Consider the following 23,966-nt stretch of genomic DNA (forward strand, 5'->3'; position numbering starts at 1 on the left):
TAAGATCTTCGAGAAACTCCTTTCGATGCGGAAGATTTGTCAGAAGGAGAGATTGATAGATGGATGCCCGCCTAAACCTGGTGAAGTCTCGTTGCAAGACTGTAGGTGTTGATCTCTGGATCCTCTTTGGCAGCGTCGAGAAAGGAGGAGTCTTCGACAGTGTGGGACGTTCCTACCGGGTTTGTCTTCGAAGTCGGTGTCTCTGCTTGCGAAGTGAGCGATTCAGCGCTTGACAGTCCTGGTAATAGTGGAGTTCTCGTCCAATCTGTTGTGTTCGTTGCGGGCTGCTGCCGTTGCTCCAATGCCACTACGCCAATAACAAATGATGATAGCTCGAAGTTGCTCTTGCGTAATTGGCATCGTGATTAAAATTAAGAAAGTCCCCCGGCTATATATACCTATTTTGGAGAAGCTTCGAGAATGTTCTACAACTACAACATGGTGCAACATGGGTTCCGCCCAAGAATGGAAAGTTCTGGAAATTTCGAAAAATGGGAGGCAAGACCTTCTGTCCAAACTAATATATGGGTAAATCAAAATGATCTAAAGTTCGGTGCGTTTGCGTAAGCTGCTGCGTTCGAAGCGGTGCGGTGGAGCGCAGAGGTTAGGATTGAGAAAGAGCCCTGCTTGCACTATTTTTAACTGGATTTCGCGGTCGTTCCACCTCGATCAGAACCGTTTGCTTCATCGCACAGTTTCGAACACGAACGTCTGCGCAACTGGGATGAGCCTCAAGTCGCCGATTATACTCAATTATAGCTGCTATATCGACACAACCTAAATTTCAATCTTCAGTCAATACTCTTAACGTGAAGGGTAGTGGTTGTTTAGGAAGGATAAGGATAAGGATAAGCTGTCTGGCGTTAATCGATCCGCTTAGGATGCGCCACCACCTTCACTTCAATTCCGAATCGTTTGAGGTTTACGAACGTATAACTGGCCTATACAATGACTTGCGGTGGCTAGCCGATGTGTCAAGTCAGTGCTTTTATCCTCCCCAACAAGTCTGGTACCAATTTATCGACCCCGTAGGGATGAAAGGTTTGGTGAGCACTAGGGGCGGACTCGAACCTCTGATCGATCATGCACGAAGCGGAACCTCTAATCGCTAAACTACACCCCCTTTGTTTAGGAATACATTTAAAAAAAGATCGATTTCGTTTTGCGAGCCTTATTCGAGGACTAAACAATAATCATTATATTTCCTTCAGCTTATCAGTTTGCTAAAGGAATATTATTGCAATATGTAAAAGGCTAGAGTGTTAATAAGATTTCACGTAGATTTGTTTATAACTAAATAAATCTCAGATAAGTGGAAGTTAACACTGTTACTATGATGCTATTACAAAAAAGTATTTTCTGTTGTAACTTACCTTTTTTATGTAAGAGGGATAGGTAGATCATAAGACAATTATGTACGCAATTGCACCGTGCTTCATATCATTTTGACTCTACTATATGTTGGACAACGATGGAAGTGCTCACGTTCTATTTTGTAAGAAATTACTTCGCAGCCTTCGCAACGCTATTGCTCATTCCTTCTTCCGGATTAGTTCCGGTGGAATTGAGAGTTATCGCGCTCACACTCATGAACTTTGCCTTTACTCCTCTCTGTTCGTGGAAAGATCCCACCGTCGCCAATTTTATGACCTTGCCTTTAAGAGAAAAAGTTGTCAAAGGCAGCACGGACGACAGCTGAGCTGGTATTTTACTTATTTCGTTCAAGTCAACGAACACTGCTCTTCTATGGAATCTCCTCGAATGAAGTGGTATTAAAACATCTACCATGATTTGTTGCTTAAAATGAAGTGGAAAGCTCACTTCCCTAGTCGAGACTTCAAATGCTTCAGAAAATGGAGAAGAGTTGCTATTGAGAGTCATCCTCGTTTTGGTATGGATGGAGGAGCATCCTTTCAGAATCACTTCCCTGTTTAAATATCGTTCTCTTCAATTCGTTTCTCCTCGTTGAGCTCTGAAACGCTGCACTTTATTCCGCTATTAATCTAGAATTGCACCCATTGAACAATCTAATCTAAAAGCCCTGAGCATCATTGCAAATATAAACCTTCGAAGGATTAAAATCTTGTGTTAGCATATTTAACGTTAGGAGGATGACTACGAGGGAAATAAATCTTTTCGCGTCGCTTTTTTTCAATTACGCCACTCACTGTGATTTGACGACGATGACTTCTTGGTGCAAACTCAATGCACTTGTGCTGCGTGCGGGAAGTTAAATGCTGTTCCGACATAAATATATCCGGTGCTGAAACCACTAAAAATGTAATGCCCGTCGCGTGAAGTTTTTTTTCCGCGAGCAAGTCTTTACTGGATTGTGGTACATATATCGAAATCACATATCCGCCATAACGCCTCCATCCACCTGAGTAAACTTTGTTGAATGAGAACTCTGGATTATTACGTGGAAAATTGCTTTCTATTACATTGGGGCCTGATCATGCACTGATTCAAAGATCCATTGGTCGCTGTTCGCTAAAACGCGATAATCTTTCTCATCCACTTCTTATCCCGCCGGATCGCTTCTTTCAAACCAGCTGGTGGTGCACGTCATCCCCGAAAACTACTACTGTTTCTCAAAATTACACAAATAAATGCCTATTTCAATCAAACCTGCAACTTTGCTATCACTGCTACTTCCTTCTGGAAAACGAGACCAATTTCTCTGCTTGGCATTGTGATGTGCTTTATTCTTCATTGTTTTTTTTTTGTTATCATGAATTCCATCGAAAAATTTTCTCTACCAAGCATGTGCTGCCAGAGATTTCATTGTAAACAGCGAAAGTCAATTAAGTTCGTAGGCATCCAGTTTTTGGGGAGGGAGCTATCTCGTCTGTGTTTCTCCTCTTATTCTTATGCTCCTAAAAAAGCCCCATCATCTTCTTCCCCTCTAGTTTTGAAGTCCATAATTATTAGTATAAAAGGTAGTTATTTTTGCTTCCGAGAAATCGACTAGGTTTCTCTCATGTCAACTAAAATTGCGAGACCTCTTTTAGAGCTATTTTCAAAAATACTTCATAAGCGTCTAATCCAAATCCATCTTTCCGTGCCAATTCATCTCTGAATATTATCTTCTGCTCTCTAGTTTTTGCATAGCTAATATACAGAAATTCTAGTAGCTGAGCTGGCACGACCGCAAAAGTTCTTGCGGTCGTATCAATGTAAGTATCACCGTACCTTCCTCTGCCTCACATCCAGCTTTTTAGTTGCACTGCCTAAGTTGTAGTCACTAGCCAACAGGAGTGTACATAGTCACTGTAGTCGAATGTGTTCCGCCGGATGAACGTTACGCTGTCGCAACGTAGGCACCCTCCTTGGTTGCGCTCCGAACGCACCCATTTCCTTGCCTTGCCCCCACCCCCTATCACGCTAAGCCTCTCCAACACTTTCGACGTTCATGGCGTGCTTTTTTCATACAACAATTACTGTCAAAAATGGAATTTTATCGGTCTAGTTCTGCAGTTCTCAGTGGCGCCAGGTCGTAAATTTCTCGGCTGAACACCACACCATCACAGAATAACTTGTGTAGTAAATGCAGCCACTTTTTCAAGATTCAGCTGTGTACATGTATATGTTATTTTGACAAGCGGGGTTCTGATAGCCTATGCAAAATGTGCTACCAAAAGTCACATCAAATGTTCTACTTACCGTTTTTGCAAACACCATTTTAAAAAAGCTATCGAAACCACCATGGTGGGGTTTCGGAGGCTAGAAAAGAAAGAAGCTTCCTCACAGAGAGCTTTCAGACTGTGCAAGCCTTTCATGCAACCCTAGAGGCTGCATCTCAGTAGAACGTTTTGTCCTTATTCCACAACAAATCCTTTTAAAGGGTCAAAAATATGGATAAATGTTGAGAATAGGCCTTCCTCATGAACTGAATGAAGTCTAGTCCGCGGACGTGCTGATTGTGCCCTCAGGCTTCCGATTGAGTTAACGAAATTGAGAAATGGAAAGAGAGCAAAAATTTGCAATCTGCGAGCAGCTAGCAGATTTTTGCCCTCCGAGTTAATTTCCTAGGGATTTTGACTCGTTTGACATGAAACCTGAAAAGTTAAACAAAGGTGTGAAACACCTCAGAGGGACACTCACATGCGAATGACTAGTTGCCTTCATTAGAATTCGTTCAAAAAGAGAATAATTTCAAGGGGATGAGCTGCGAACTGAAACTTTCTATCCTAGCAAGGCTCTAAAACAAGTCAATCGGAGTCATGGAGGGCTTTTGTCCAGCAATTTTAGAGGACAATCAATTTTTGCTATCTACCATGTAGTAGAAATATATATGTAGGTACACATAGGTTCTCCATCTTGTAACGAATAACTTGATAATAATAATAAAAGATAACAATAAACAGTAAGTAATAATAAATAATAATAAATAATAATACTACCTTTCATTCAAATTTCGCCTGCGCCGTCGCAAGGGAGTAGTAATTATGATTGTATTTGTTTAGTTTCTTAGAATCCTAGTGTTGTTCATCCTGAACACCTCATTTTGCAGTATGCGGGCGTCATCTCTGATGTAAGCTTCGTGTCCATAGATCCTAGCGGACGTAGCGACCTGTTGAAGATCATCGACCAAGCGCAGGTTTGTTGGTGACAACGTAGTGACTATGTATGACTCTGCGACACTCTGACACCGGAGCTTTTCCAGAGCAGCGGATCGATCGCACCCATGCACTGCCTCCAGCCAGACTCGCACCGGATCAGCATCGCTCGACACCATGTTCATGTGAAGGCGGCCGCCAGTCAGGTCACTCACAATTGCTGTGTTCGTCTGTCACCGACGCGTTTCTCGCCGCACTGGCGTCGCCGTATGAAAGCGCATTTCTGGTCCAATATACGTTTTCGAGGATTTATGCTTTATGTGAGCGCATCGGAACAAACACGTTGCGTAGAATAGGTTTTTTTAAAGTCAGCATCCTGTTATTTAGCGGTCCATTATTGGCTTTGTTAGTGAATCCTTCATTGATTTAGCCATTAGCAACTTCGTGATGCCGCTTTTACGAGCGTTTAGACCTAGGCCTCAGTGTGACTCGTAAAATTGAGGCTGTCTCGGAACACACTGGTGCATTCTTCTGACGCGTTGATTCTAACGCTACTCAAAATTCACCGCGATGAACATTCGAAGAACCATAAAAACCTTTCATATCATCATTCAAAATCACATACCTTTCGGAAATGTCGGCGAATAAACGGCTTCGATCGATTTCTAGCAATTGCTGACTTTTCAGTGATAATAAATTGTACATTTGTGCACAGTTTGCACGTTCTCTTATCATTTCTTCGCATCGTCTTAGCTATTTCTCTTGCTTCCCGTATGTATTTTTCATTCTCAGCTAATTTCCAGTTTTTCTCAGAAAACTTCCCTCGCGCAGCTGCCCAGGGTGTTTCCTAGGGTTCTTATGAAAGTTTAATCATTGCGGATGAATTCATTTCTTGGAGGAAAGTGACTTGGTGAAATTTTTAGCGCATCACTTTCTTTTGTTTCCACATAAATATTTCAACAGAAGCAGTTCTTTCATCGTTATCATTTCTTTCTTGCTTTTCGACATCTTTTATGCGTTCTTCTTATCTTTCTAACCAGTATTTATTCTCACTTTGTATTTTCCGTCACTAAGACGACCATAATTGATTCCTTTCCAATTTTATAAACATCAAGACTAACTTCCTCCTTTGAACACAAAACCATTTCCAGAATATATAACTTTTTTCGGCTACTGATTCGTTCTCAAAAAAAATCCCTTCTCTAGTAGTTCGAATGTTCTTTTGTCTTGAAACCTCGGCATATTCTGTCTGTGTTTTGCTATAGTGTGCCTACGAGGTTTTTAGATGGAACCTTTATTTGCCTGACGTTTCGACTTTTTCGCCGTCTTCAGAGGCCTAAATAGAGGATGACTGGAACAATGCTACGTTTATCCCGTCTATCCCGTTACATCAAAGGACTCTATTACGCAGTTGTCCTCAACTCTCGCAATGCGAGAGTTGAGGGCAACTGCGTAATAGAGTCCTTTGATGTAACCTCACTCTACACGAATGTAAAAAACAGTGAGGCGCTGAAAGCTCTCTCTGAGATGATAGATTTATATGGTAACAACTTGGAAACATATGGACTAAGTAAATCTCGCATAATAATGCTTATCAAAGAATGCCTGAATTGTAATATCTTCAGGTGGTCAGGAAATTATTTCGCGCAACTGAGAAGGCTAGCAATGGGTCAACGATTAGCACCAGTACTGGAGATCTGCTTCAATAGCAGAATCGAAGAACCAGTGCTTTCGCGTAGACCAATAATGTATTGCAGATATATTGACGACTGTTGCATCATAACATCAACACAGTCCGAAATGGACGAGTGTTTCCGAATACTCAACCAACAATCGCAATGTATAAGACTCACACGAGAAACCCCAAAAGAAGGATGGCTTCCGTACCTCAACACACAAATAAGTACTTCAAACGGCATTATTAGAGTAAAGTGGTATCGCAAAGAAAGTTGCAAGAACATCATATTGCACGCCAAATCTGCACATCCGACTGCAGTAAAACGCGCAGTGATTCGTAATATGTTCAAAACCGCTAGTGAAGTATGCACTGGCAACCAAGAACGACACGAATCACGAAGACTAGCCTTGAAAATCGCATGTGTCAATGGTCATACAGTACGTCCGCATTACCGAAGAACCCGCACTGTAAATAGCACTGTTCCGCGCGAAAACAAAATTTCTCTTTGTCTTCCTTTTATCTCTGACAGTGTCAGTGCCGCTGTTCAGCGCAGCATTATCCAAGCACAATTACAAAATGACGTGATCTTGGTAAATATCCCAAATGCAAACATCAAAAGCCAGCTTGTTAGAAACAGACTATATGATAGATACTGCATCTGTGAAAGATGTGTTATTTGTCCTTACGGAAAAACAGACGACTGCGCAAAAATGGGGGTAGTGTGTGTGAGAGGAGGATTAATGAACACATGGCCGGAAAACGACGAAAAAGTTTGATAACACCACTAGGAAGGCACAGACATGAGGCCCACAACGGAAACGATTACGATGTGAAATGCGTTATACTGGCTCATGAAACAGAAATATCGGCAAGGAAGACGTTGGAGGCGTTTTGGATTCTTAAAAGAAACTCTTCAATGAATAATAGGAATGAATGCTTGTCGATAACGAATGAGTTCTTGCCACTTGTACCGCTCTGTGACCTATAACCGCCTGATATTCTGTGTGTAGATCAAATAATCTATATCGTCGCTGGTGATCTACCCGCAGTAATACTCATTCGCTGGTACACTGAGTGACAAGTGCGTGCAACCAGCCGCGCCACATCCGGTGGAGCAACACGTAAGACCATTTTCAATGGAGAGGGGTTTCTGTTTCCACTACCCTGAACGATTATCGAAACACTGACCCAGGGTGGTGTGGCACTTGACGGGATAAGCGTAGCATTGTTCCAGTCATCGTCTATTTAGGCCTCTGAAGACGGCGAAAAAGCCGAAACGTCAGGCAAATAAAGGTTCCATCTAAAAACCTCGTAGGCACACTATAACAAGACACATTCCCTTCTCTTCTTGACATTCCCTTACTGTACTTGCATATCAAAATGTTTTTCAAACATTCCAACAGGTTCTAGCAAGGAAGTTGCGTGGAAAGCGCATCGGAAGTGTTTATCTACCGTGAAGCACACTTACTTGTTCTACATGCTACCTAAACGAGCTCTGTATACATTTTCGAACGCGGGACTCCGAAACGCTCTGCATCTTTTGTTCTCTGTGCTCGATCATCTGCCCGTTACTTCTTAGAACCATAAATTTTCCCTAAAATCGCACTTTGTGGTGCAGTTAAAAAGCACAGCCTGCCCATTAGGACGTTGATCTGGACCTTTTAAATGCATGTGTCCAGAATCACAGACGTTAGTTGCACCAACGTGTGCTAACTTTCTCTAGAATATTACAACTTTTCTGCTCTTATAAGAGTCACATTATTCTGGAGTTATTATTATAATTTTATTTTATTGCCAATTAATTTAATATTAATTATTTCAGCAAATTGAGCTAAGGGTTCCACTGCATATCATCGCTTCTATTGGCTACATTCAAGAGGACAGCATTCATATCATTTGCATCAATATCGGTCCCGATCCGCGGAATCGACAGGTCCGTGACCTTGTCGTTCTCGTCGCGCCGAACAAGGTACGGATACACTTCTTTCTTTCGATTTCATTTGTTCCCCCCCCCCCCCCCTTTGCAGCCGAATTCTGTTCCTTATGGTTGAATGAATCTGAGAAAATAGGTCTTTTTAAGCATGAATTTTCTGCAAATTAAATTCCTGTTCGAATCTTCGAAAGTTCCTTTCGAAGTAAAACGTTCTCTATGTTGCCATGGTTCAGTGAGAGCTTTTATTGAAATCTTCCCTATCAAGAAACTAATTAATTCCCAGTCTTTCCAATTCTTTGAAAATATTCATTTATCATATTGTCTGTTGCACATTAAAAAAACGCATTCATTAGCAACTGATTCCACTGAACTTTGATGTAAACATTTAAACAAATGCAAATAGCAACCATTGGGGGGGGGGGGGGGGGGGGGGGGGCAGGCTATAATCCCTATGCTTGTTCGCTTCATTCCCGGTTGACGTTCTTGCATGTGCGGATTCAGCTTAATCGTAGTTGCTTCTTGTTTCATGTCTTGACAGCTCAGTCCATTTTCTATTTTCTGCCATCCGGATTCCTCATTAGATGCGCCATTGTGGCGACTAAACACTCATGGAACGTGAACTTTTTGTGGATTTCATTTCGCTGATATCTTAAATCTCGCTATGCTGCATGCATGTTTTATGTAAGCTTCCCTCTCACTCCCAGTTTCTTGCTGTTGCGTTAATCAAGCAAGCACTTCTACAAGCAACGTGTTTTTAACAATAAAATACGCGCGTTTGACTTCAATTCCCGTCGTTTGGTCGTTTGAGGTTTATCAACGAGCGTGAAGCCTTACAATGGCATACGGGGGCAAATCGATGTGTCAAGCTAGTGTTTTTATCCCTTAGACAAGACTGGTACCAATTTATCAACCTCGGAGAGATAAACCATTTGTTTGGCACTAAAGCGCTTTCGAACCGATCGTGCAGACTGCAGTCTCGGCCGAACCTCTTGCCAACTGCATTACACCTGCCCTAAAAAACAGAATACGTGGTAAATACGAATGCTTCACATTTTATGTTCCATAGTGTTTCATAGCTCATATTGCTTGCTTGCATTTTGTCCACTTCGATCAAACAAGCAAAGCAACAACTATCCTCCTCGGTGGAAAAGAACTCGGTGCACTAGGAAATATTTGCTCCAAGCTTATGCTGCCCAATATATTTCCTTGGATTTTGTCCATATGTTTCGTTCTGTTTTGTTGTCCTCTCGTTTTTAGAATGAACATGATTTCTGTTGCTGACTTCAATGGTCTCGCATATAGAACATCAGCCAGTGCCTTGTATCATCCATGAGTATATTAGGTGTTAAATCGACCACAGATCACAGGAGCACCGACTTTTTATGCAATGATGACGTCAAATGTGACGCTGTCTATGTTTTGCACACACTAGACCACATCCCTATCGGCGACGTATCGCACGCAGCAGGTTGAACACATTTGATGGCGACTATGCGTTCAGTGCGCAAAATTGCTGGAATCGATAGTGTTATCCATTCGCTGTAATTCATTTTTTCTCCTCACCCTAACTGTCCTGGAACTGGACTTTAACAGAATGATATTGTGCTTCTCCTTTCATTTCATCGCTACTTGAAGGTAAGGACTTTTTGCGATGGCAACAAAATGTGAGTAAAAGTGTGTTTCCTGTCTATTTTTCTCGTTACACAAAATAAAGCACATCTCAACCAATTTTTATTTCTTTTCCGAGATATATATTTCATCTCGTAAAAGAATATATTATTGTATTATATCGCTTCAAACATTTCAAATTTCTGCGCCTTCTATTTTTTTGGGTGCCAGAGAACGGTCGATGTCTATTTCAGAAATGCGGAAATTACATGCTTCGTCCGCAAGCAAGCTGTTGCAGCACGTGAATATTAAACTAAATAAAAAGTGACGAGGCCAGATCAATAAATTGTAGCAATGCGACTTGCATAAAGCGGAAATTCTCATTATCAACTATTGCTATTTATTACTATACACCTTGAGACACTGATTAGATGCAAATGACAAGAATGTAAAAATAAAAATAGTGGTAGTTTTAGTTGTGAGAATGTGGATTGACATGTTGAATAGGTAGCTCTTTATTGGTTCGCTTAAGCTGTAGCCAAGATTGGTATTGATCCTTTATCAATATTGATAAACGATTGATAAATGCTTTGGACTCATATGTGCGAAAATGTTTTCCCCAGATACTTCTAGGCACTTACATCAGCAAAGTTTTCATGTAAATTTGCTTTGATTTCTCCCCTTTAATTTTCGACACTTCAACCGCTCCTTTATTGATTATCGCTTAACTTGGGTAACTTCTAACGTTTCAGAAAAAGGAGATTACTAAAAGTTAGAGGAGGTGTGCTCGTGAATATACTCGAAGGCTCCATGCCCATATTATTTTTTTAAATTTTTTTTATTCAACCTTAAAGGTCCTTCTTCAGATACTCTATGTGCCTAGAACTCGGATTAATCGAATGCGTGCTCATCAACGCAAAAAAAAAACCCATGGTGTTAGCAAAACAAAAATTAAACGACAGTCTGGGGAAACATTCTGTTTATTTCTCCTTTCCGCTTTTCAGTCTCCCGCATAAAATGTGATGTATGTGCCTGGTACTGTTCTTAATTTCGCAGTTTTGTGTAAAACTGTGTATCCAGCAGTAGGATTGAAGTAACACAAGAAGTTTGTACAGAAAGCCTAATTAAAGCCGTATTCCTGCGCGTTTTTTTTTCCTCTGAGATGTTCTGATTCGTTAATTGATCAAAGAAAAAGGAAGGAAAAAATTAATTTCATTTTCTTAGTCTTTTCAAGGTCTTTTTTCATTTTGCACTTCACCATCAGATTTGGATCTCAATAACTCAACGTAGACGTAAGATCTGCCAGTATAATCCAACACACACTCCGAAAAATAGCTTCGAAAGCACTTGTTTCTTAAACCAGCAAAAAAGAAAACTACCAAAGACAGAAAAAAGCAGGTTCAAAACCACCACCATTAACAGCATCGAGACCCATTGATGTTCGCTGCGAGACATTAAAAAGTCCCTCTATCTCTGTCCTTATCTCTCTTCGACTCCGCTCCCTTATTCCAAGAAAGATAGAAAGATCGTCAATGCGGTTATGAGTGTAGAGGTTAAAAATAAGCGGTCCTTTCTCAGTATCGTTTATCGTTGTTAGCAAGGGTCGTTCATTTGTTTAATAGCCATAAAAGTTGCTTTTTATAGAACATTGGATTAATTTTAATATCGCATTCCTTTAATGTACTGATCTTACCTGATTTTGCTAGAGCACCAGTTCAGCTTTCCTAGAAAATAAGGCTATAGAAGCTTCATGGACGCTTATTGTCACTTGTGGTCACATTGTTTTAGAGCAGGGCAGATGCTTGAAAATGACAAAGACGGCGTCTTTTTTGCTTGTGTTTGTTTGTTTTTTCCTCCCTACTCAGATTTTCAATGGTCGGAATCGAATGCGTTCAGCTGAATCAATGCGATGTGTCCGGACGCTCTTTCACCGTTTGATGTATATTTACTCTTCCTTCTACTTATTGCATCACTTGAAGGCGCATCGCTTTCATCCAACTGAACACATCCATATCCGGTATCCATCTCATGTAATCTCATGTAGGTAACAATTTCCATCTTCTCATGAGATATGTAACAATAAGTCCGATAACTTTGGAATCACTTGAAACTCAAAAATGGGTAGAAGTGGCGACGTAATAAGCGTGAAAATATGATTCGTGGATCTACTCAAGTTACAGCGTATGTATATAGGGACGTTTGCATGAAAGCTTACAGAAGACTAAAGTTCAAAGGAAACTGCTTGTAAAATAACTTTCTAAAGGAAATAATGATCAGATCATTATGAATTTAATCGAATCGATACACTGTGCCACGAACACTGGCAAGCACTCACGGGTGGATGCGCGCATTCTCCCATTTGTAGAGGAGCGAGTTCCTGCGGAATCCTGGAGTAGTAATTGGCTTTTTTCACAGATCCTTTCACTTAACGTATTTTACTACGATTTTAGTATCAGCTGCACTTCTTAAAATATCAAATGGATCTTTCTTCAGGATCAACAAGCATAAGAAACTATTGTATTTATATGAGAATTGCACATTGGACAAATTTGGAAGTTTCGCAGGCTGAATTACAACTAAGCTGATCCAGTGAAATCACAAAAAAGAAAAATTCGATTCAATTCAATTCAGTTCATAATGTTTGACCGTGCAGCTCAAATGACCACGATATTACTCCATGGATCCAACTCTAATGCTTATTACAAACCTACATATTGCTCCACCTTAAATCTGCAACGGGACTGAATTTGGCCTACACGGAAAGATGTAGATGGGGAATGATTTCCTCTTAGTTTTCCTAACAAGGTCAAGAAAACTATTATTTTTGAAGTTTGAATTGAACTGAAAAAAAACTATATCTAAAAGTTAAATTTTTCTCACTACACGTGCGCATTTATATTCGTTGTGCAAATTCATGTTAAAGTTCAGTTTAGTGTCAATTCATGTTGTTTGAAGAGAAATTTGATTTGACTGAAAATAGAAGAGACTGACAACGCAAATGACGCCGATAAAATAAATAGAGTGATAAACCACCTAGAGTGACGTTATTGCTGATCGGATTGGATCTGATATTGGATATGGATTTGTTACTGCAAACGCACCATTAAATCCACCGTCTTTTGGACCCTAATCTAGGATTTAGTCTAATTGATCTAATTTAATCCACTTTTGAGAGGATTCTTTTTTCTGACAAGAAGGAAAAAAACAAGGGTCATTTATGCTTTTTCATGCTTTCTATGCGGCTTTCTGCTTCTCTATTCTCCCTTTTCAATTCAAGGATTCAATGGAAGCTTTGTTCGCTTTGCTTTTCACTGGTCCTGTTAATTTAACTTTGTATTTGTTTTTATTTGTTTTCCAGATTCTATACAAGTTCGAAATGTAATTGGACATAGTTGAAAATAATTAATAATAGATTTGGTAAGGACAGTACTGCAGAAAGTACGGTGCACCACACCTACACAATGAGACCGTTAATGAATGGATGTGGCTGCAATTTTTTAAAACCTTGTTTTGTTTCTATTTTCTTATCATTTTTTTCTCCTCCCATAAATCTACTCAGTTAAAAAACTTTAAACTTCAGAAATAATTCATCCTGACATGAGATATGTATTGATCACAAATGTACTGAAAATACCCTCATAGGTTTGCTTCAACACTTTTTCAACTGAACACTTTCATGTCTTTTAATTCAAAAGCAGAATTCACCAATTTCTCCTTGTCTTGTTCTTGGAATTTCCCTTCTCACCATCCCTCCCTTCATCTTCGTACCTTTAAGAAAGAATGAAAAAGAAGGAAAAGTAAAAGAAGAAGAACAAAAGAAGACTCGTGCATAACTTTTTCTGAAGAATAGGGTGATTTTTGTCGAAGTGAGGGCCGAAGGGCCCTCCACTTCTGCTGCAACACGTGTTGACATGTGATTAATGATGACGGAACGAGTGTGAACGCGTGCTGAACACGTGTTAACACGTGGATTTCTCCCCTTCCAAAGGGATTTCGTCTGTCGAAACCCTGTTTTCTGAATGGCTTTATCAACGTAGCGTAATCTTCTTTCTTGTGTACCTTCTAGTTTTGAAATCTACAGGTCATCGCTTCTCTTTTTTACTATATTAATATGCGCATTCATCCTCCTGTCGTTCGATTTATGCGCCGTCTTAGACAAGGAAAGCCACCATTTCTCAAAGAGCTTATGCCACGGCTGAAAAATGTCCGCTTGTCGATTGTTGATTGACAACTGCGAAGCTCGAACGCCTTCTAACAAATGTTTAGATATTGTCAAAGTTTTTTAGCAGACAGGATATTTGGAAAACTGTATCTCGCAAATACCTGTGACGGCTGTGTAGTCGGATCGAAACGCACTTGCGTAGGTGGATGCGCTGGAAGCGGCGAGGTGCGGCGTTGGGACCGGATGGGGACCCTCGCTAGCACAATTCATCGTCACCGCCCGCATGAAACTAGCGATAATCCCAGCACGATCCAAACAGCGATGCTTCGATCGCTAACGATCGCTTACGCAACTGCACCGAGCATCAGGTCGGTTAGGCGCAACTGTAGCGCAATGGTTAGAGGTGGCTATGGGATGTCCGCGTTCGATTGGTCGAAATCGCCCAGGATCAACGGAATCCTCAATTCCTCTAAGAGACGGATGAATTGGTGCCGGACTCTTCTTGGATAAGATCGATCACTTGACATAACAGTTGGCTCTGGTGCCGTTGCATTGCCAGCTTAAGCGTTGAAAAAACCCCTTCACTTCTGAATTTAGGTCAAACATCTCCGCTCATTACCGGTGGATTGCTCGATGCAAACCGCTCTATTTTTTCCCTCCTAACACAGCAAGCCTTGGATTTAAGGAATTATAATGGATACAGTCCTGACATCACTAATCTGATCCCGAACATTACTGAAGAAAAACAGTTTGCAGTAAGAACTTGCATCCAGGAATACCATTCTATATAAAACTTAGAAAGCAACGCAGTGCGAATTTGACGATGTTGGGATCTCACTAGGACTAGATATAGGTGTAGCAGTGTTCTTCAGGGATATGAGCGTGACAACACTCATTTCTTACTAGTAATCCGGAAGAAGGTGGTTTCAGCTGTACGGGTGTCACAAACGATGCAACGTGTTCTGCATGTTCAACGATGGCGTTTCACGACCCTCAAGGTTGAGAAGCTTCTGCTACTTATTTAGGTTATAACAGTTGGACAGACATTGCGCTAAGGCGGAATCACTCGCGTTCCACCGCGTACGAAGTTGCATCGTTAGGTGGAACCCGTGCGACGAAACCGTTTTCCGCACCCTTTTTCTGGAAAGTTAGAAGGAATTTAGCGCACTAACGCTTAATCTCTTGATCTGCATCCTCAATCCCAATCCAATCTCAATTTTTAACGAAATGACGAAATTTAATTTAATACCATCGTACATATGTTTCGGCATATGTTTAGGACTTTTTGCAAAATATCCAGATAGTCTACTCATTGATTTCATTCGGATTGAATGGTCGGAATCAATAGCTATGAAAGAGACTGAGTAGAAACAAACAATTTATCCCTTTATTCTTCGCTAATTTCATTGCGAAAACTCTATCTTCGAATTCGCAGTCCGCGGGAAATCCAGTCGACCCACATTCATTCATATCATTCATGTGTTAGAAAGAAATTAGGAAACAAATCATCTATATTTGAGCTTCTATTCTACATCTGAGCTTCTATTGAGCTCGAAGATCGAGAAAAGAGGACATCCTACAACAGATAGTTTTCTTGCTAATTTTGTTAAAGAATATTTTCTATGCTACTAATATCGATCGTTTCTGGAGTTCAAACATGTGACTTTAGTCAGTTTTTCAACATCGCTGAAGTTATGATATTAAAGCTGTAGAGAATTAGCGGTTCTACTATATCTGTGCAGCAAAATTGTAACACTGTTATTACGGGTAACGTTTCGACGGTTTCGCCATCGTCAAAGGCTGGCATTTTTGAGAGAATTCTTTGAAAATGCTTCTGCATCTTCGAAGAATTCTCTCAAACACTTTATCCGCAACAAGTCACCGTCCCCACAGATGCGATAGTCGGAACCGGTGCTCTGACCCCCTTCACCTTTGAATGGTTGGGGAAGAGACCTCCTTCACTTTCAAAAGGGTTTTTGAAACTACCCCTTTTGAAATTACCCCCTTCACTTTTGAACGGTTGGCGAAAGGACTCCCTTCACTTGAGCTGCACCCCATGCGCTAAACCCCTTCACCTGAGGAGAGTCCGGCTTCTCCCCATCGCACCTATGACCGTCCCTAACAGACCACATCGAAAACCAAAGACCAAAAAAACTCAAATCGTTGTGCTTATCTCATTAGCCGAGTCACCGTGAGATTTGCAGGCGGACGCTTGGAGGAATCCCTGTGCTAATACTAAATTAGGATTTGTCCATCATCATCAATCAATTGTTGTCCATTTTCACACCAATTTCATTGCACATCTCATTCACTTCCTCCCAAAATTGTTTGCAGTGTTCTTGCTCAGGCTCATGCGAATGCAGTAATTGCTTTGTGCAAAGTATTGACTTTTCAACTTTTCGAAAACTACTAATAGTTCGCCAAAAATTTGCATGTATATTAATGTGATGTCTATTTCTGCAGCATGAGGAAACAGTCGTCACACGTCGCAGACATAGAGTAGCATGTTCAGTTGTACGAATTTATTTTAGATGGCCGATAAAATCCCTTAAAACTCTGTCATGTGCGCGCATGTATGTATGTAGCAACGAGCCCAACTTTCCAAAGAAACATATATACAACATCTCTGCTGGAAGAAAAGGGTTTTTGATGATGAAACGGAAACCAGTGGCAGCCACAAAAAAAATGAAACTTCATCTTGCGAATTTTTGAAATGTAATTGTATGCTGCAATGCAGGGGAGTAACTTTCTGAGTGTGTAGATTGAAATTTTAAATATTAGGATACTTAGCGCTCTTCGACTAAATCATTTACAGTCGATTCATTAATCTGACTGGTCGTACATTTATTCGACTGCGACCAGGCACGTGGTATAGATGCCTTAAAGACACTGTATCAGGAAACCAACGATGATGGGGTCTTTGCGGGCAAATATAGAGTTCGAGGTGTAGGTTAAAAGAATGAGCGGAGACTCAGTCAATTTCCCCCAATACTTCTCAAAAATGGCGTTGAAACCACTTCCATTCCTACGGAATAGGTTAGAGCTTGCCATGCTTGTACATGCTCTGGTTCCCTCAGCAGTCCACTCTTTGGTTTTACATGAATAGGCTTCCGAGGAGACCTCATCGCTTCTCGACTGCTCGCTTGTGGATGCAGGGCGACCTCAAGGGTGCCGTGTTCTCACGCACCTCTTAGGAACAAACGCCTTTTCCCACGCCGTTTTTAAGACCATCAGGGGAAACTGAGCGGAGCTACGTTCGTACTCGTAGTTTACATCTTGAACTCTATTTTCGGCCACAGAGAATCCAACATCGTCCGTTTCCTGATATGCTGTTTTTAAGTTTCTACCAATTTCTAGAGGCTACTGTTTCAACTTTTATATCTTATCGTGCTTGAAGCAAATTGATAATTCGACCTGTTTCACGTAGAAATGGTCAGTATCTGCACACGACTGCAAAAACTGCTCACAACCACTCCTGCGGTAAAAGCCGGTCAGCAACTACATAGTTCGAGGCGTGGAAGTGAAGTGTACATCCATTATTTCACGCCCATCTTCGGCGAAATTTTTAAGAAGAAATGGTCTTTAGAGATTTTGTTCCGTCCATTATGTCGTACTCTTGCAGATCGTATCCGAGGATGTATGTAATGTGCTGAACAGTCGATTCCAAGCTGTATATCGAGAAGCTGTTGTCAGCCTGACGGATAGGAAGTCGTTTAAGAGTAAGTCGTCGTTGACTAGCTGCTTTCCGGTTTATGTACGTCACATCTTCTGCGGACCAACAACAAGAGCTATGCGAACAAGTTTTAGCGCTGATGGACATGCGACCGTCATGTTTACAACGTCACGCGACTTCCGTTTGTCTGTCTTGTTTCAATGCTCTAAATGATTCCCTACATTCACACACTTCATCCCTGTTCATTGATTACTTCTCCTCACTCTCTCTCTCTTGTGGTCGACGTTACGGATGGAACTCAATCATAATATTGTTTGTTGTCAACAGGGCTCCCTGCTTGTTTGCTTTTCCGTCCGTCCAGCTGCTGCTGTTGCTGTGCTCCTTGAGACGCTCCATTTGTTATTGTTGTGGACGAGTAGCTTAACCGTTAGAGGCACTTATCGCCATTTTTCCAACCAAACACGGCTTAACGCTATGGTTACGCGGCTCACTCGTTTACTGCGGTTATTACAATTCCAGCAATAGTCGGTAACTCCCCAGCGATGACATCGGACGCTCGTCGATTGCACCGCTGCAGCATACGAAGTATACACGAGCGTTGATCATTATTAAAGCATTTTCTAGGAGCAGAAATAACCTTTTAAGAGGAATTCCTTGTATTTGTGTGTACAGGAACGCTCTCAGTTCATAAAACTTATTGAAGTGAATCATTGTGTGGTTTTCCAGCTATGATTATATGGTTGAAGGCCAAAGAAAAAACACTCTATAATTCACACCTTTGGTGAAGCTATCGATCCTAAGCGCAATCCAGTGTATTTTAGAAGGTGCATTGCCTCTATTTTTGCCTTTGTCCTTTCTCCCTCAATGTTTGTTGATGAAGTTACGAAGTCATATGTCCGAGAAGATTGCAGGAAATTTGGACTTCTGCTCTTCAGTATTTTCATCCTTAATCAATATTGAACTATCAACTTCTGTTCTTCTTTCTCCTTCCTCTTTCCTTCTTTTTTCTCTCTTTCTTCATTTCTTCCTCTCTTAACGACCTTTGTTGTCATTAAGGTTCTGCCATGTATCGGTAGAGAGACGACGAAATGAAATAAAAAATATTTAAAAAGTAAATAGAAGTATTTTGATAACAGCAAAAGTTTGGGGCATTGTCTCCGGATAAGTAGCTTTTGTCGGAGCTAATTAAAGGTTGTGGTTTGGGACATTTTGACGCTTTGTTAGGATCATACGGTGAATATAAGAATATTAAGAGAATCTAATCTGCTGAAGCTTAGATCCTGCTCTTTTGAATTCTTGTGGACCTGGATCAAAAAAATGAAGCAAAGTACCGGACAATGTCACTGAAAAGTATTATAATTCCATTTTAACACTTACGTATCGCAATCACAGGGATGGAGGCTCATTAGAAACCCCACCGTTTTTTTATTGGAAAATTGACCCGGCGAAGTTTTAGAATTCTTCATAAAAAGCTCTCCTTCTTCTTTCTGTTAATGGCACATTCGTGTTTTCAGATAAATGAATAAGTAACTGGTGGGAAGATGCCTGTGAACAACCACAAGATGAGCTGATACCTGCTCCAACTTCAGATTAGCACCGATGGCCTCATAAAGCATTTAGGATGGCATAATCAACATTTGACAATTCGTGTCTTCATCAGAATTCCCGCAAGAAATTGCGACGACCTTTCGTGTGTCGCTGCCGGACGCGTTCAGCCCGATTGACGCACCACGTTCACACTGTAGCCATTCATCCTCTGTACTCTTTCCGATGGACCAAACAATCGATAGAGCAGTTTCATTGCACTGATAGGTTCCTCGAAGCAGCGCTACCAACATTTGCTGCGCGCGTGTCGCGTCGACCCGGTCGAACACCATACCTTGGATGCAAGGACAGAATACAGAAAGATACATAAGACGGTCGGTCTCCACTACAAATCGCTCGATAGTTCCATAATTTGAGTAGGATAGCCAACTCATGGTTATCCAGATGTAATTTTTGAATAGCAACTTTACAATTCAATTTAAGTTCATTTAATGATATTTTCCTGGAGAAAATTTCTCATGACATAAAAACTTACTCACAACTAGTGACATGATTAACCCTTTCTCCCTTTTGAATGGAAAAATCCCTGTTATTGTACGGTTGCGAATGCAATAGTTCCGCCTCTAACAGTTGTCGTTTTACCTCTCATTCATCATCAAAAGAGGAACGTATGTATGCAGTGGCTGCGTCCAAAAATAGGTGTTTTCCGACACAGAGTTAGCGGAAGTCCAGAGAGTAAAGTCAAAAACAAGGAGTCACCAAGAAGAATACTCCATTCGAAGGAATTTTCTGACAGAAACTTTGACAATATAGCACTAATACACGTACTGTACACTTTCGTAACCTAACCTCTACAGTAGTTTACAAAAGTTTCTTGGACTAATCTGCTATTTTCATTTCGAACAAATTTCAAGTATTATTCGTTTACCGCAATAGTTGCAATAATTAATAGTTGATGAGACCTCTCCTGTTTCTGAAAGTTCAAATATGAGAAGAACTCTAGAGCCATTATTCATTGATTAATTTGTTCATAATAGTTTTTTTTATTTTCTGAGCAGAACCAGAAGTGCGCCAAAACTCCGGCAATTCTGGCATAACGATACAAAGCAAAAGCCATTTTCAAAAAAAAAACCTTCAAACTAGTTGTGCTCGGTATAATTTCTTAATACCGAGCGCATTCTTCCATAATGAACTTCTCTTACGAAATTTTTTCCCACGTTCTGAATGGTTGAAGGATGACGTGGAGTAGGGCTACTGTATCTTGACAGCGATCATTTAATATGATGTGTTCTATGAGTACAAGCATTATTTTGTTGTTTTTCGTGAGCTACATACCGCGAAACTGGCGAAACTCTTCGCGAAAAGATGATGTTTGGGGCGTAGATTGTAAGAGATGTGCGACTATAAGCGTGCTTATGTGCAATCGTCCTGAAAAACGTCTTCATGAAAAACGGCGTGGAAAACGTCTTCATGCACGAATTTTCCTGCAGCGCACCTTATATCACCACTTTCATGCTTGCGCCGGCTCCCACTGTCATACATGGGTTTCAGTTGAACAGGCCGCCGGAGAAACCTCACTAATCACTTCACTCCACGTCCAACCCCTCGGAGACGTTGTCCGTGTACATCAACGGTGGCGAGTTATAAGGAGTTTCGTGGTTTCGTATTAAAGTTTAAGAAGGCCGGTTCCCACGTTTTTCAGGACGGTAAGGGGGAATTGAATGAACACACATCAATACGCGTAATCTCCTCCCACCCCTTCCAATCATGGCTTTTCCTAGAGAGATCCAAACACCGCCAATTACTGCATTATCGGGATACTTGCATTTAATATGCCCTTTATTTCCCTGTAGCGTTAGCGAAGAAGAAGGCGCGAGAATGTGAAAAAAATGTGAGTCCTTATTTTGCAATCCAAGCAATGACGAATGCCGCTATTAATCTCTGCAAGTAGTTTGTAAAATGCTGCTTTTGCAGTTTCCAGTTTGCAAACTTCTTGCAAACTGAATTGGTCTGAGTTGTCTTGTAAGAAAAAAAAACACCAATCTAGAAAAAAACAGATTTCAGCACACTCCTTTTGACAGAGATTTTTGCACCAGTGTTGGCTAAGCGTTATTCCTTCACGAGTTCTTGCCCGACACACGTTAAAAATAACTCCGTACGATCGATTATCGCCATCTATGACAGAAAATCTGCGGCAGCGAACCAGCGTAAATTGGATCGATGAGACGGCCGTTCCGGACAACCACAATCCAATTCTACACAAGCAAGCACTCGGTCATTCCATTCGTATTTTCCCATTTTTATTGTGCGAAATCAAGGACGTTTACCACACGTGTTTCGTGTTTTATTTTGGTCATGCTCTGAAACTAGTTTTCTAGTTTTGACAAACCAAAACAGGTCCTGTTCTTCCTAGGAGTTGATTGCCAGTGCATGTTCGCTTACATCGCGTTCTTCCTCCTTTTTGCTTCCTTTGGGTTGAGTTTCTTGGTTCAATGGATCTTGATTTATGCCCGGTCTGTAGGAGCCTCAAACGAAGCAGTCAGAATTGTGTCTTAACTTTTGTTAAGGCTACGGTTTCATAATTGATAGTTTCATGCGAAAAAACTTCAAGGTTTTAAATGGAGCAGTGATTCATTTAATTGGATTTGTTGTCGAATGACGATACCTGTTTTTTTTTCATCTTCATCATTAGACGCAGAGAGAAAGCTGCCGTTCCCTCAAAATCGATCAACGTCGGGTTTCATTTTCTGGTACGTAGTTATATAGTATCCGTAGTTGAGCATTGATTTCGTCTCCTTTTCAACGTGCATTATTTTGGTTTTTTTTTTGTATTCAGTTACTTCTGTATTTTGGACTTTCTATACACTTCTCACGCTGGGAACTTTCCCACCGTTTTCATCACACTGATAGAAAAGGGTGATGATGATGACAGTGCATGATTTAAATAGTGAATTGAGATCAAATGAGCAAAGATTACATTTTGAATGGAGAATAGGAAAAATTGGCGGGAACAAAGGTTTTTGTGTGACTATCGCAACGTGCCTCTCGACATTGTGTCATGGTACTGTACTACAGAAGCTTCTCTCTCAGAAGACTGCGTAGTCGTAAAAATTTTCCATATTGAGTACCTTTCAGTAATATATGGAGTTTGAGGCGTAGTTTGAAGTATCACTACAAAAACACGAAAAATATCGCTCTCTAGAAACCCATGAATCAGAGCAGTGGACCCAACGAGGCAACTTTTTACGTCTATTGATCTGCTCTCTGGTCTTCTTCACTTTTCTCGTTTCCGACATTGTGGAAGGAGTTTTGGATTTTTGCGGTCGATCTTGCAGTCTGCGTTCGAAGTTTTCACGTACGCTCCTTTTAGGAGACACTTCCTGCGTAATTAAGGTAGCATAGGTAACAGTTATGCAGGAATATGACATATACTCTCTTCTACAGGTGTTGTACTGTAAAGAATCACATGTCATCCTACTTTTGGAACCGAAAGGTTTGATCCCACTGGTCGGCGCACCAATGATCATTTACTGTGTTTTTACTTGAATACTTTTACTGGATTACATGTCTGGATCGCACTTCCAGCCCGCCAAAGGAATTCACCAACATTCATTGAAACGTATAGAACAAGAGCACTCACGGTTATTCTTAATGGATAGAATCTGAACCCTAGGTCATTTATGTGAAATTTATGTTATGTCAGTATAACGCAGTGGTAAGAGGTCTCCACTGCGTCTACATGGTCACTACGTACGCTTATCATTTTTCCGGGATCCATTAGTTAGTGACAGCTTTGTTTGGGAGAATAAGAACATTGTCGTGGTACTCCATTGGTTGGGAATCGCAAGGGTTGATAGAAGTCCGGCTTTCCACTCCTAATGTGATGCACATGAAATATTCCATACTTTTTCTGACGTGTTCGATTGTTCGACACTCAGCTGCTTCTTTACTTAATCTTTAATACTCGCGAGGAGTACTTTTCTACGTTGAATTTTTCCGAACCGTTTATTCCCCGTCCCTCATATTTTAATGCTGATGGTGAGCTTCATTGAAAGAGCTTTAAGCACCTGTCGTGGAAATTCATTCATCATAGTGTAGACATATCAACAGCAAATGAGCTGTTTTCACCTGTCATTGGTCTTGTTATTCAGAACAAACGTTTTTCTACAGTAAACCTCTACCTCCAAACTAGAGATCCTGAAATCCTGTTATTTATTCCTGAAGTTAAACTCACACGAGCTCTTTCCTATCAACCCTCTTAGATGACATCAATTTTTTCTGCTCGAATATATTATAAATGTTGGGGGCACCGAAAAATAGTGTGCTTTTTTCATCAAAATCAAACTAAATGGTTTTCCAAATGTACTGTTATTCTCAGCCGATGTTCAAAACATTCCCACTGTCAATCTTTCGTCGTCACGTGTTGGCATTTGATGGACACATTTTCAGTTAGCGGTCTATAGAACAAAGCTGTTTTTTAAAAAAATAATTTTCATTGATTACCTCATCATTTTTTGGTGTTCCAAATCTGTACGTATCAGTTCCTCTTGAAATATGCAGCCATTTTTTTTTCCTCTGTTTCATCAGTGTATGTTCGTTTATTGTATTAGCAGGAATAGTGAGAGTTCTTACCATCAACACATTATCCTTCATTCATTTTCCCACTTTTATCGCTGAAATCCTTGAACCACGTTCATCCTAACAATTCCTGTCACAGAAAGAAAAACTTCACAAAAATCTTGTGAAAAAGTGCGAATTCCGAACATTAACAATTGTCATTACTTGTGAAGCTTATAAGGGTTATCCTG

The 23,966-nt window shown here is 40.7% G+C and overlaps 1 protein-coding gene across 3 annotated transcripts in view; it reads left to right on the top strand.

Annotated features, from left to right (window-relative positions):
- Positions 1-23,966, top strand: part of RB195_002542 (uncharacterized protein) — a gene marked incomplete at both ends in the record, with an annotated part of 50,076 nt that overhangs the window by 15,134 nt on the left and 10,976 nt on the right. For 2 of the 3 annotated variants that reach the window (XM_013436664.2, XM_064199847.1), the window contains 4 exons: positions 4,514-4,600; positions 4,667-4,765; positions 8,060-8,206; positions 17,563-17,659. In XM_013436664.2, coding sequence (XP_013292118.2) covers positions 4,514-4,600; positions 4,667-4,765; positions 8,060-8,206; positions 17,563-17,659 — 430 coding nt within the window. Of the gene's footprint in view, positions 1-4,513; positions 4,601-4,666; positions 4,766-8,059; positions 8,207-9,246; positions 9,337-17,562; positions 17,660-23,966 lie in introns of those variants that run through there. The other variant, XM_064199848.1, reaches the window with a different exon arrangement.

Source organism: Necator americanus, chromosome IV (assembly GCF_031761385.1).
Source record: "Necator americanus strain Aroian chromosome IV, whole genome shotgun sequence".
NCBI classification, from domain to species: domain Eukaryota; kingdom Metazoa; phylum Nematoda; class Chromadorea; order Rhabditida; family Ancylostomatidae; genus Necator; species Necator americanus.